The 13,106-nt window shown below is 41.6% G+C and overlaps 1 protein-coding gene across 2 annotated transcripts in view; it reads right to left on the reverse strand.

Annotated features, from left to right (window-relative positions):
- The window catches only part of FRY (FRY microtubule binding protein), a 257,245-nt gene that overhangs the window by 86,121 nt on the left and 158,018 nt on the right, over positions 1-13,106 (reverse strand). For both annotated transcript variants that reach the window (XM_018554227.1, XM_018554234.1), the window contains exons 25-30: positions 12,312-12,403; positions 11,377-11,549; positions 9,493-9,653; positions 8,265-8,375; positions 7,182-7,336; positions 1,418-1,517 (exon numbers count right to left, since the gene is read on the reverse strand). In XM_018554227.1, the coding sequence (XP_018409729.1) occupies positions 1,418-1,517; positions 7,182-7,336; positions 8,265-8,375; positions 9,493-9,653; positions 11,377-11,549; positions 12,312-12,403 (792 nt within the window). The remainder of the gene's footprint in view (positions 1-1,417; positions 1,518-7,181; positions 7,337-8,264; positions 8,376-9,492; positions 9,654-11,376; positions 11,550-12,311; positions 12,404-13,106) is intronic.

Here is a 13,106-nt window from a genome sequence, read left to right on the forward strand (position 1 = left end):
GCATGGGCCCCATTGCATAGCGCCGACTACCTAAGGGCAGGAGAGAGACTGGGCATGGACCCCTCCCAACATAGCGCCGACTACCTCAGGGCAGGAGAGACAACGGGCATGGCCCCCCTGCATTGCGCCAACTAACTGAGGGCAGGAGAGAGACTGGGCACAGACTCCCCCGCACACCGCCGACTACCTGAGGGCCGGAGAGAGACCAGGCATGGACTCCTCGCACAGTGCCAGCTACCAGAAGGCCACGAAAGACCAGACATGGACCCCCTGCACAGCGCGGAATAGCAGAGGGCCACAAGAGAGACCAGACATGGACACCCCTCCTGCACAGCACCGACTACCTGAGGGCCACAAGAGAGACCGGGCACTGACCCCCCCCCCCCGAAACAATGCTGACTACCTGAGGGCCAGGAAAGAGACCAGGCATGTGTGAGAAAGGATAGATGAAGTTCCTTTTTTCCCCCCAATTGCTTATTATGGTCTGCCTGGTTCATGTGCATATACTGTAGCTATAAAGGCACTGGAATGTTATACAGTCAGAGACTATCACATGTGGTGGCTAGAGGATGAAGTGAATTGACTATATCCCATATGAATGCTCTGTAAGGTTTGTGAAGATTAACATATAGCTGTTGTTTCCGAATGGGAGTTAAACACTCGCACTGAGTAGTGGAGTTTGTCCTATTAATTACATGAATGACTGGTTGCCATATGGAGGATGGCAATTTACTCACTAGAATTTTTTCCAAACAGTCTTCTGAGTTACAGTTCTTCATCATTATAAAGAAACTGACCTAAAATCATTAGTCTGTATTGTTTTAGAAAAAATGTCACATGTCCTTTTAGGATAAAGTATCGGTAATTGGTATTGGAGAGTACCTGAGGGAAAGTACTTGAAAAAATGGTATCGGGACATCTCTACCCTATACCATGGGACAATCACCCCAAATACAATAAAAACCCGACAGAGGCTGCAGGTTATGAAAGGCTCTGCTCCAAAATAAATACAAGTTTTGGCTAGAGTTGCACCTTAAAATTCATGGCAAATTCACTGCATAGTATTAGGAAACCGTGTGGATGGGGAAATCTCCCCTGCCAGGTTATTGTTTTCTGGGAGCTGGCTCTTGAAGCTGTCAGCATACCCGAACAATGACTGCAACTCGTTGGCTGCAGTCACCGTTTGGCCGACAACTTCCTGCCTGGCTTACAGCAAAAGCCCATTTTTATTTTTGTCAAATGCAATAGTGTCAGCAGGGCCACCCACTGCTCGATTTTGGCTGGTTCAGCAAGACCACAGCCAGCTTTAGCAGTATATAGCCAGCTTTAGTCTCATTTATTTTTCCAGCCTGGAAAAAAAGAAATATCTTATAATGAAATGTCAGAATATATTCCATTAGAGAATAGATTCACATACCTGCATTAACTGCACTGAGATCTCATAGATTTCCCGGCTGGTGTCAGAGGCTTTAAAGAGGACCAGATTCAGCAATGTCACAATGTCAAATGGATAATTCCTAGGATTAAAGATACAATTTCAGTTCAGCCAAAATACACTTTTCTTCAGCATCTCACTGTCCTCAGAGTTACTAGAACAGTGCCACTGAAGTAACACCTTTTCAGCTTCTCATAGAAGTGAACCAATACAGTATATCATCACCACATTAAATGTAACAGTAAATCCACGTCCCTTGCTTGTACTTTAAACTAACCCAAACCTACTCTATATTTCTAATTATTTTACTGCCATAGTTATTACGGGAAGGTAGTGAGAGGCTGTAAACAAACTCATGGCCACAAAATCTGCCCACAGTTTATTGTGAAATTTATCAGGCAGCATTTCAGTATATGGTAGAAGGGATCTGGGCAGCTGTGAAGCCGTCTGATCACTAATACAACCCAGACAATTGTGAAAGGGTTAATTATTTACAGACCAACTCTATGTTTCTGATAAATATGACAAAATGAGCCAGAACACTGAAATAATCATTCTACATATGAAATGTATTGCTTAACTTGTTCCTTCATGCTTGCTAAGTGTTTTTAAAGGGAAGGCATCATGCCTTTTCATTGAGAGCATACTACTGCAGTGTTAAAGTGTATGTCCATCCATTTTTAGCATTGGATGGAGTGGGGAAGGACTGGAACCCCCGTTAGGAATTGTAAAGCTATCCAGAGCTCCATTAGAGAGATTTCCCCAACATAATGTCGGGATAACAACAATCTCCTGAAATATGAAGCCCATCTCTTGTCTGGTGTCATTGTGTCAAGAAATTAAGAAAAATCTCTCTAAAGCTGGTCATACACTATGCAAATTTCGTCCGGTTCTTGATGAACCTCAATGGCACCCTTTTGGCCAGCATTCCTTGATCAGCTGATCGAAGGAGCAGATTGGAAAATCTTCAAATGAACAGAGGCGGCAGCCAATCAGCTGTTGTCTCTGTTTGGGTATTCGGACAGTGGCCGACATCAGAATTTAATCAGGACAGCAGGGAATTCCTTGATCAACGCTCATAAGCATTGATGGAAGAATCTGTTCTGCCTGCAGGTTGAACAAAGAAATTATTACAGTGTCTGGACAGCTTAACTGAGCCCTGGATAGCAGTGACAACCTGACTGGGGTTCTGACTTGGACTTAAACTTTAAGTTATTTGGACACTGCATTCACATTTTTTACAAGCTTGCTCTCCTATATTTTATAAAATATAGAGCTATGAATATTATTCACTAGAGGAAGTGCAAAAAAACTCTCAAGAACTAGTGGACTAGGTATCTCTCAACTAACTAGTTCAGCCACGTAGGAAGTTTCCATCGTTTACTAAGAGTGGAGCTTCCTCACGTTGCAAAGTAAATTTTCGCTTAACTTGGAAAATTAGGTGAAGCTAAGATAAAATTCACTATGAAAGAATACCCAATCATGTGCAAGGAATTTTTTTTTTAAAAAGAGGATTTTTACTTGCACATGATTGGATGATTGAGGTCAACAAAACTTCAGTGTGTTCACTAAGCTATGCTTAGAATGCTCACTTCAAATCATCAAATACTTCAATCATCTAATCTTGTTCAAACAAAAATCAGTTTTTTGTTGTTTTTTTTTAATTTTCCGTGCACATGATTTTTTATTTGCAAACAGCATTTTCACTTTGTTTAATCTCATTCACTAAGACAAGTGAAAATTCACTTTGCAAAGTGAACTTCCTCAACTTTAGTTATTTAATTCCACTGCGAGAAGGAGCAGTAAAGCACAACCATTGTAATATGATATGAAGCAAATATGTCTGCTTCCATTTACATATATAATAAAATATACATACAAATAGGCTGATTTACTAAAGATAAACCCAGTTTAGCCAAGCCAAGACCGACACACACCCTTACTGGCCCAATCAATGGCAGCTGGTGCCTTCCCCCACCCTGCAACAAAGCCAGCAAAAGTGGGGGAAGGCCGCTGCCACAAATGTCACCACTGATTGGGCCAGGAGGGGTGTCACAGTTTTAAGTGGGCTTGGGCGAACTCAGGCAAACCGAGTTTCCACCAAACAGAAGCTCATCACCAATGGGCAGCTTTAAATGCACGTTTGTTGCACTTATGCACTTTTTGTTTTACCTTAACCCTTCCCTTAAATCACTGCTTGAGATTATAGTACATTTTATTAAATTTTCTTTTTTGCAATTGCATCTTAAGCACTGAACAGGACATTGAACAGTTTAAGGCTGGGCACACACCTTACAACCATCGCAAGACTTTTGTCTTGCGATGGTTGTAAGGTACTTAAAAAAACGTACCATCTGCCTATGTTGCATAGGCAGATCGTACTTGCGATGATCGCAAGCCACGCCCCCTGAGGGGCGGGCTTCCGATGACCGCAATGCCGAACGGGCAGTGTGCGCTTGCGCACACCGGCCCGTACGGCTGTTATCGTACGGACATGCCACAAACCCGCCGAACATCGTACGATGCTCGGCGGGTTTTCGAACATGTCCGTAAGTTTAAAGTCGTGCGACCTTACAGTAGTAGAGGTCGCACGGCTTCCACACACCTTACGATAATCGTACGATCGCGGGATTTCCCGCGATTATCGTACGATAATCGTAAGGTGTGTGGGGACCCTAAGGTATACAAAGGAACCCTGGTCAGAAATTGGACCTGAGCCTTGTAATATTCAGGCACAGTACTGACCACAAATCCTCAACCCACTAATGATTTACTATGGGAACTGTACCGCTTAGAAAAATACTGAAATTACATTTCTTTATGCCTGCCTGAGAATTGTTACCTCATGAAATAATGTTATTCCACTAGCATATTAATAGCTCTGCAAGCTGCCTTGTTGAGCCCAGTGATAAGAGGAAGTCAGCTGAGGCAGATTAAGCTTCCCTGTGACTCTGCGGAATGCTCAGACACTGGGAAATCGCCCTAATCAGGTTCCCAAATGGTAACCTGACCCTTTTCCAGAACAATCTGTCCGGCCTGATCAGCACACGGGACACCAAGGGAACAAAAAGAGGTCAAGTTCAAAAGGTCCGTTAATGGATTTTTCTTTTCAAGGACAACAATACAAGCCAGTAAAGTTAACATTAAATCCCAACGATTATAGAAAGTAGTGCTGAAACCGAATCGGCTGTAAAATGACAATACAGCAATGCTCAAGGAGCCAGATAAATGGAGGAAAAGTAGGTTACGCTTTTTAAACGAGGGTGCGTTAAAATCATCAAAGTGAAAACGCCAGCCAAACGTTTTTGGGTTATTTTGGATTAGGTGGGGAATCTCTGTCAGATCATATGTTGCTGTCTGTATTCCTGACAGAAACATTTTTCTGTACTTGTTCTGTTGACAGAAGCAGCAAAAAACAAACAAAAAAACAGAAACAGTTTAGAAGCCCTGTCAGGTCTGTGTCACACTTTTGCAAGTAACTATAAAGTGTTATTTTTAAATATTTCTATGAAGGATCTCATGTACCCAGGTCATGGTATAGTTAGGACTAGTTAGTTGCATTAACTGGACTTGTTTTGTAATGTTCAATATAACATTATGGAACAGATTCAATTGAATGTAACTACTACTACTACTAGCTGTGTAAACCACTTCAGGACCTAGGGCCCATTCACTCTAACCAGTCTGCTAAAATGCTGCATTATAGCAGACGGGCTAGTACATTGTGGCAACTCTGGTAGTGTGCGTTGTACTGTACACTGCTGGAGCGGTCACTGTTTAAATTTTTTCTTCTTTTTTTTATACTTTATGTGGAGTTTACAATGTGTACACTCCATTCAGGTCCCCGCACAGCTGCGTGGTGTGGTGACCTGTAGTGATATGCAGTGCACTGCGATGAAATGCAGCATTTTTGCATTTTATTGCAGCACATTGTCCACTGCGTTGTAGTGTAAATGGGACGCATTGAAAACAATTGTGGTGACCTGCGTTGATCTGGTGTGGTACAACACAGGTCACCGCTATATGTGTGAATGAGCCCTTTCCAATTTTTGCTTTTAAGCACTGCATCTGTATAATAGATAAGTGTATTTTTACACAGCTTAAAGTGACACCAAACTCAGGAGTTACATCTTAAAAATGTATTCATGTACAATAACTACAAAAATGTATCTCATTTGTGCATCACTCGGCTGTAGATCCTCAAATGATCTCTGAATTGGTGCTGACACTGTCCTTCCTTTTGGAGGGTGGTTCCATTTCTTCCCCATGGTCCCTGTGTGTGTTGTAAAGTAGCCACCACTTCAAGCTCACTCCCGTGAGGGACTATAATCTCATGTTTAGTTTACTAATTTGTATTGTGATTGTAGTCCATCACGGGAGCGAGCACCACTTTAACTAAGCCTTCCTTCTAAACTACAATTTGATGTCTGAATAATGTGATATTATCATTGCTTGCTGGAAACTTTGCATGATGGGATATGCAGTCTTGAGCAACAGGGGAAAAGATGCAAATCCAGGAAGTTGATGAAAGTGATGGGCAGACAGAAGGCAGCCCTATATGAAAGGGATTTTCTCAAGTAAGCTTTGATTGCATTCTTAAAAACAATTCTAGTATGTATTCCTATGACAATGCTGATGTTATAACAGGATCTTATATGCTGGGACTTTAGAAACCCTTTAATAATGAGGGGTAAAATTCCTTGCCTTCCCTTCAAAGTACTGGAACAAAGATTAAAGGAGAACTATGGGGTCAGTGTTTTTCCCCATAGTTCTCCTCAGAGTCACGGGAGGACATATACTAACCTCCTCTTGTGACCCAAAGCTCAGTATAGCGCGAGCTACAGCTCGCAGTATACTAAGACCTCCGCAGCCGGGATGGATTCCGACATTACTGTCAAGATCCACCCAGCTGCGTGATTGACAGCTGGTTCTGCCTATCTAAAGGCAGAGCCAGCTGTACCCGCATCTCAGGTGTCCCTGTTCAGATGCAGCTGCTGTACCCATTGAAGTATATGACAAGGAGACAACAGGTGCATCTGACACTGGCAGTCTGCATGTAAACGAACATCGTACGATAACATGCAGTTTCGGGAGGATGTAGAGGATTGTCCTTGGACTCAGGATAGAAGTGTCCAGCAACACCATGGCCAAATCTGAATGGGACACCTGAGATTTCTGCCACAGGAATCTGTAGGTTCTTGCAGCTGGAATCTCAGGACGCCCATTGTGAATGAGGCCTAGATCTTTTCTGAAACTACCTGATAAATAAAGTAGCTAAACCTAGGAATAAATGTAATACTGTAATCTTAAATCAAATCCCCCGTTTAGATTGAACCTGCACCCCCACCCTGAGCCCCCACCCCTTTCCTCCCACACACACATAGAGGACAGGATAATAACAGTCTAGCCTCAGAGGAAGTGAGATGAATGACAATGGCTACTTTTTAAAGTTCTGGGCTGCTAAAACTGGAGTTCTGCTTTAAACAAAGTTGACACATTCATGGGTAAATACACAAAACCCTGTTATAAGTATATGGAGTTATGAGTGGACTGCCCCTTTAATATGTCTGCTTACCTTTTAACTAACACAACAATAATATTTGTGTCCAGCTGTAATCTGCCCATGACAGGAAACATTGCTTTAAAAGATATCATGGTAACATCAGTATTTACATTCTTCTTACATTCTCGGTGGTGATGGTGGGGGGGAGGGGCTACACCGGCATACATAACATACATTTCATACCTGTTTCCACAAACAGTTGCAATAGCCTTGAAACACCCAGAAGCGAGCTGGTATGATCCAGTGTAGCAGCGGTCAATGGCCCAGTTAAAGAGATTAACCTGGTCCGGATTAAGTTCTAGCAATAAGACAACCACTTCGCAGCCAAGCTGGTGAACCTGGACATGGAATAACAAGCATAGCCGTCACTTAACTCTTTCAGCAAGATCATTCATATAGTTATCTGTTGCCTTAATCATTCTATTCTGATTAGGGAAAAGAGCTCCCCGTAGAGGAATTGCTGCTCATAGTAATCAGAGTTCTTCTTTAATTTTCTATTTCTCTCCAATCTCTTTACAGCCAAAAACGATTTGTCTCACACTTAATCAGCAAATATGAACAGAAATAACTTCTGAGAAATAAATGCACCTTTTAGTTTACTTATGTATTTAAAACAAACATATATTGATTTGCTGTTAAGTCTGCATGTATAATATGTTGGATACACCAAATGGAGGTTGAAATCAGGCATGCACTGGGAGTGACCATTCTATGAGCCGATGGGAAAAGGAGGTACATAGATGGACTTAAAGGGGTGAGGCAACTCATGGTGGTAGTCACTAATGGGGTGATGATTTTAAGTAATTTAAAGATCAGGAAGTAGAAGGGGCACTGGCACAGAAACCGAGAACCATAAAATGCCAAAATATTACCAATATAAAATATCCCAGGTAGTTTGCTGCCACAGCAACTATATTACTGCTCAGCCTGTGCTCAAATTTGCACATTTATAACTGAGACAATTGCAGTTCAACTCAGAGTATTAGGTCCTTATATATATTTTAAAAATACAAAAGAAGAGGCGCCTTTCCTGGTGCAATATCATTTAATCCAAAAAGACAGCCTGTCTTTTTGGATTAAATGATATTGCACCAGGAAAGGCGCCTCTTCTTTTGTGTTTTTTAGATGTTCCAGTACCCTTGACTGTTTTTGAGGCTGCACCTTGCATATGTGCTTACGATTTCTTCCCCAGGAGGGGTAAGGATTGTCCTTGGCGCTTTTAAAACCATAAACTTTTATATTTTAAAAATACATTAACAAACCTACCCTCATGTCCTGGCAAGCCAGAATGTTATCAAGCCATTTGTAGAGATAGCCATCAGGAGACAAGCCAACGTTGTCGAACACAGGTCCACAGCAAAGTACAGCGGACATGGCCTGGTGAGAAATATAAAGGACAGTAAATGGCAACAGCACAGAAGACTGCAATATGGCACATACAAAGCCAACGCGTTTTGGGGGTTAAAAATACTCCACCTTCATCAGGGCTACAAGAAAGTATAAACGTAAAAGAATGCAAATATAAATATGTAACAATCAGTTATATCTTCATCATACAGTACATTTCTACATATTTATATTTACATTATACTTCCGGATGAAACACCAATCCTAAGTAGGTACATAAGCGGTGAAATGTGTTGGGTGAGGTCATTGACACCATCATGTATGCTCCTACTCTCAGAGGTAACAGGAGAGAGGAGGAGGAGGTGGAGATGAGTGCAATAGTTTGGTGCTGTTATAGCACCAAAACAATTTTCAGTGTTTTACTGTTTTACATTTTTTATGCTATTGGACGTCTCTTGTTTCTTTTTTTCCTGATACAATTGGTTTGGAGTGGCTGGAATTAGAAAATCGCTCTGGAGAAGTTCTACGTTTTTGTCATTTTCCACAATTATTGTTTTTTGGGATTTACATGTTTTGTACTGCTGTGCTACTGCATGCTTGCACTCTGGTTATTTTTTGTTTAGATAGTGTTTAATAATTTTGTGTATTAACATGTCATAAACCACATGTGAATGTTGCCTCTTCTTGTTATAGTCAGTAAGGACAATAAAGTACAAAACAGTGTACACTGTTGTTGTTCATGCATTAACCCACATTGCATAAACAGAGACGTATGCACACCACTTAAGTCAATACTGGGACCGAAGAATTAGAAGCAAGCCATGGGCTCCAGATACCCATAAACAGCAGAGATCTACCTCTTTGCTTCTATGTAATTTTGTACAGGGGCACAATTTGATCTAAGGCTGTCTTCCAGAGGATGCTAAGAAGGCATTTGTTATATGGATCTAAGGGGGGTCTCCCACTATACCAAGTAGGCAAATTGAGGAATTACAAATATTTGGTAGACCCAAGTTCGATTCCAGAAAAGCAGCAACTTCTGACCAAAAGGCATGAACCTGTGTACAGGAACTCTAGTTACTATATTTAATTTGGCACTGTGTGGTTAACTATAAGTAAAACGTGAGCTGCAGCAAGTGTTACTCACCTTCAATGCACAATACTGGTATCTTGTAATCTGATGGTTGCGATCGCTGTATCTGTCCAATGGAGTAAACATGATGCTGAAAGGCCCTGCCCACTGGCTGAACAGAATAAAGAGGTGGTGGCGCAAGCTCTGCTGCGGGAAAAGGAACCTCCGATGGTGAACTACAAAAAAAACACATACAACACACTTGTTAATACAATGTTTTCAAGAAGAAAATTAGAACATGTCCACCCCTTATAAAGAACATATACAGTACATGCTCAAAACATCTGCTTAAAGTCAAAGTATAAGAGCTCCAGAGAAGTGAGGTTTATGTAGATATACAGTGGTTATTTGATTATTTTTTTAAAGCAAATATAACCTGCCATAATGTGAATTACACTGTCTGAGTTGAAATAACTAAATTCCACAGCTGCCCTACGAGAGCTGCGATACGTCACATTCTAGAAAACATAAAGAACAGTACTCTATGTATATAGGCTGCACCCCACTGTCTCCCCCACTGTACAGTGCATTATACAGTACAGGTTTCTGTGGGGGCAGGTATACAATGTACAGTGTTCTGTACTATACAGTATTTGTGTTGGTCCTGATATACCCCATTGTTTTCAGCCAGTTTCTGTATTTCTGTTGTAGTTTGAATTCCAAGCTGATACATTGAAGGTATGTAGTGTATGGTAGGACTCATAATGAATATCAGGGTCAAAATGATACACATGAAATGCAGCTAGAACAGTTACCAGTATTTCCAACGGGAACCAATTGTTTAAATAATGCAAAATTACAACATTCACTTTGTTGTAATGCAGTTGTGCAGAGAGAAGAGGGCCCGTTGCCCGCAGGCAACGCGGCGAGGGAGCTGGCCAGATGTCCAGGCAGCATGGAGACTGAGTGCAGGAGCTGGCAGTCTGGAGCTGAAGGGAAAGAGATCGGGAGCCATGAGTGAGGACATTCTGGATGAGAGCTGCAGCAGGTCCAGGTAGGCACTGATTGTATATGTGCAAAGTGTCATGTGTATGTGTCATTGCCTTGCAGGTTAAAAACATTTTCCAACTTAAAATTAATAAAATGCTTTAAGGGGTAGTTCACACCATCCTCAGTGCGTTCCAGCCTGCTTGTGGCCAGAACGCACTAGATCGCATTGCGGCCAGCTCAATTTGTTGTGGGGCGGGGTGTGGCGGTGCATTGAAGTGAATGGCACCGCAACCACACCCTCTAGCCGCAATGCGATCGACCGCATGGGAACGCAAGGCACATCAATGACTGTGGTCCAGTCTGGTCTGAAAAAATAGTGCTTGGGAATAATTTTTTCCTAAATCAGAATCGTGTTTTTTTTTTGGGGGGGGGGTTAATGTTTTTTTTGCCCTGGGCCCTGAGGTTTCTAGTTACGCCTCTGACAACATTCATATGCATACTTCTGGAGTGCAGCAGGGGCATGAATCTACATATCTACATGGAAGAGCAGTCATCAAGCCAGTCATTCTGCCTGGCTGTTAGAAAGTTTTCAGATATTTTTATGGCTCAAAGCAAAATGCCTAAGATTGAAGATTCCATTATTTGACTCTGAGAGGTTGCATATTAGCTCCGCTGCTGTACTACCCCAGAACTACTATGCAGCCCAGGAGTCAGAGAATTATTTTGCAAGGGTGTTTTGCAGAAACCAATTACAAAGATAAATGTCTCTACCCCAAAGAAAATGGCTGATCTCGTTCTGAGTGGAGGTCTCTTTTAATGTGCTTTTGTTGTAATTCTGTATTTATTAAATAACAATTGAAACCCTTGAAATACAAATGGTAAACCACGGTTTCAGCAAAGGAGGCAAAGGTATTACTGGACATTCAGGACTGCCCGACAGTAACTGTCCAATACAATTAACTCAATTACCTGGCACACATTGAATCAGGTTGGCAATCATGGCACTGAAATGTGCTCTAATATCCTTAAGAATTTCAACTTCTTTATCATTTTCTGCTTCAAGCAGCATCCGTGTAAGGTCCACATACTCCAAAAACAAAGCTCCAAGTGCCAGGGTGTCTCTCTCTAAGGCCCCATTGGTACTATGCAAAGAAAAAAAAAAGAAAAGTCATAGTAGAGGAGGATTGGCTCAATTGACACACATAGACATTGTTCACATGTGCGGCAAAACAAGGCAGTTGAGCCACTTTTCTAATGCTTCTCTACCACCTTCTGCCAAAATGTACAATGGGCAGCGGAAAGTGCAGTGCACACAGTTGCATCACTTTATGGCAAAATGTATACAACATGTCACGTATGGCAGGCGGTACCATTTGCCAACACCTTCTCTTCAGATCAGTGAAAACGCACCTTATTTGTGTCTATAGTGGTTATGGTGTGCTTAAGAAGCATTTACAGAGTGTTTTTGAAAGGTTTACAAGGTGCTGGGGGAAAGACAGTGGAGGTTCAAATAACCCAGATAACACTTGTAAATGATAGGGGAGAAATAAGAGGGATCCAGCAGCCACTTCCAGTGTGTTCAGAACTGCAGAGATGGCTGTTGGATGAAGGCAGCTGGGTCTATGTAATGTAGCAAAGAGCAACACCGAATCACAAAAATAAAAAATATGCAGATATCACATCACAACCTCTCCGCACTTCACAGCTGGATACTTCCTCCATTATCATTTCCCCTTTAAAAAAAAGGGACAAGCGTTTGGCAAGCGTTTATTGATAAAACCTGAACGTGTCGGAAACATGTGTTAATGCTATAGGCATGTTCATCATCACTCATCAATTGTTCATTTTGAACGCACATGTGAACGGGTCCATATACTGCACATACTAAACATTCTACAACTTACTTGTCACTTATGACTCCAGCATCTGCCAGCAGCTCAAATATCCTCAGCAGCTGTAACCTCAGCAGATCTCTGCGCTCCCTACGCTTCTTGTTCTGGAAATAAAATACATTGTGCAATAACTGAAAGTGACGCTTAGTCAGTGGCATCCCAGCCAAACGTTCACATCATATGTAAATGACAAACCACAGTCTAAACAAAATCTTTTTGCTTTTCTCAGCAGTACTGTTTAGGTTTAAAATATTCATATTGGAGAGTTGCCAGTCAGCTGCTGTAAATCAGACACTTGCTCTCATTTTATTCCTGTGCCCGCCATGATTTAGGATTATTGGAAGTCAGATGCAGGTGTGCTGCGTCCGTCCACACCCCCACCACTGAAAGCTGCGGCATGCCAAGTATGTGGAGATACTTTTTTTTCTTTAATCTGCTGTTAGTTTGTGACTGTACAAACACATGGATACCACAAACAATAAATATTAGAATGCCGATTTTCTGAGTTAGTTTAGATGTAAATGGCACATAACAGAACAGGGAAATTACACCTTTGAAAAAAATTTTAAAAATGCAGACTTCTTCATAAAATAAAAAATTTGCATTTACTATTTATTTGCATAGGAGCCAGTAAAGCATTGCAACTGTGATCAGTGGATCGTGGGTGCAATGCTCTGGCTCCTGCAGACTCTTCTTTTCATCTATGTCCGTACTGAGGAAGTATTCCATTGAGAACTACAAGTCCGTTTGCTGCGGTGGCTTATAAGATTTGTAATTTCTGCATTTACAGATCATGTCAAAGGAAAA

The sequence above is a fragment of the Nanorana parkeri genome, unplaced genomic scaffold (genome assembly GCF_000935625.1).
Source record: "Nanorana parkeri isolate BGI_ZX_2015 unplaced genomic scaffold, ASM93562v1 scaffold8, whole genome shotgun sequence".
Lineage (NCBI taxonomy): Eukaryota > Metazoa > Chordata > Amphibia > Anura > Dicroglossidae > Nanorana > Nanorana parkeri.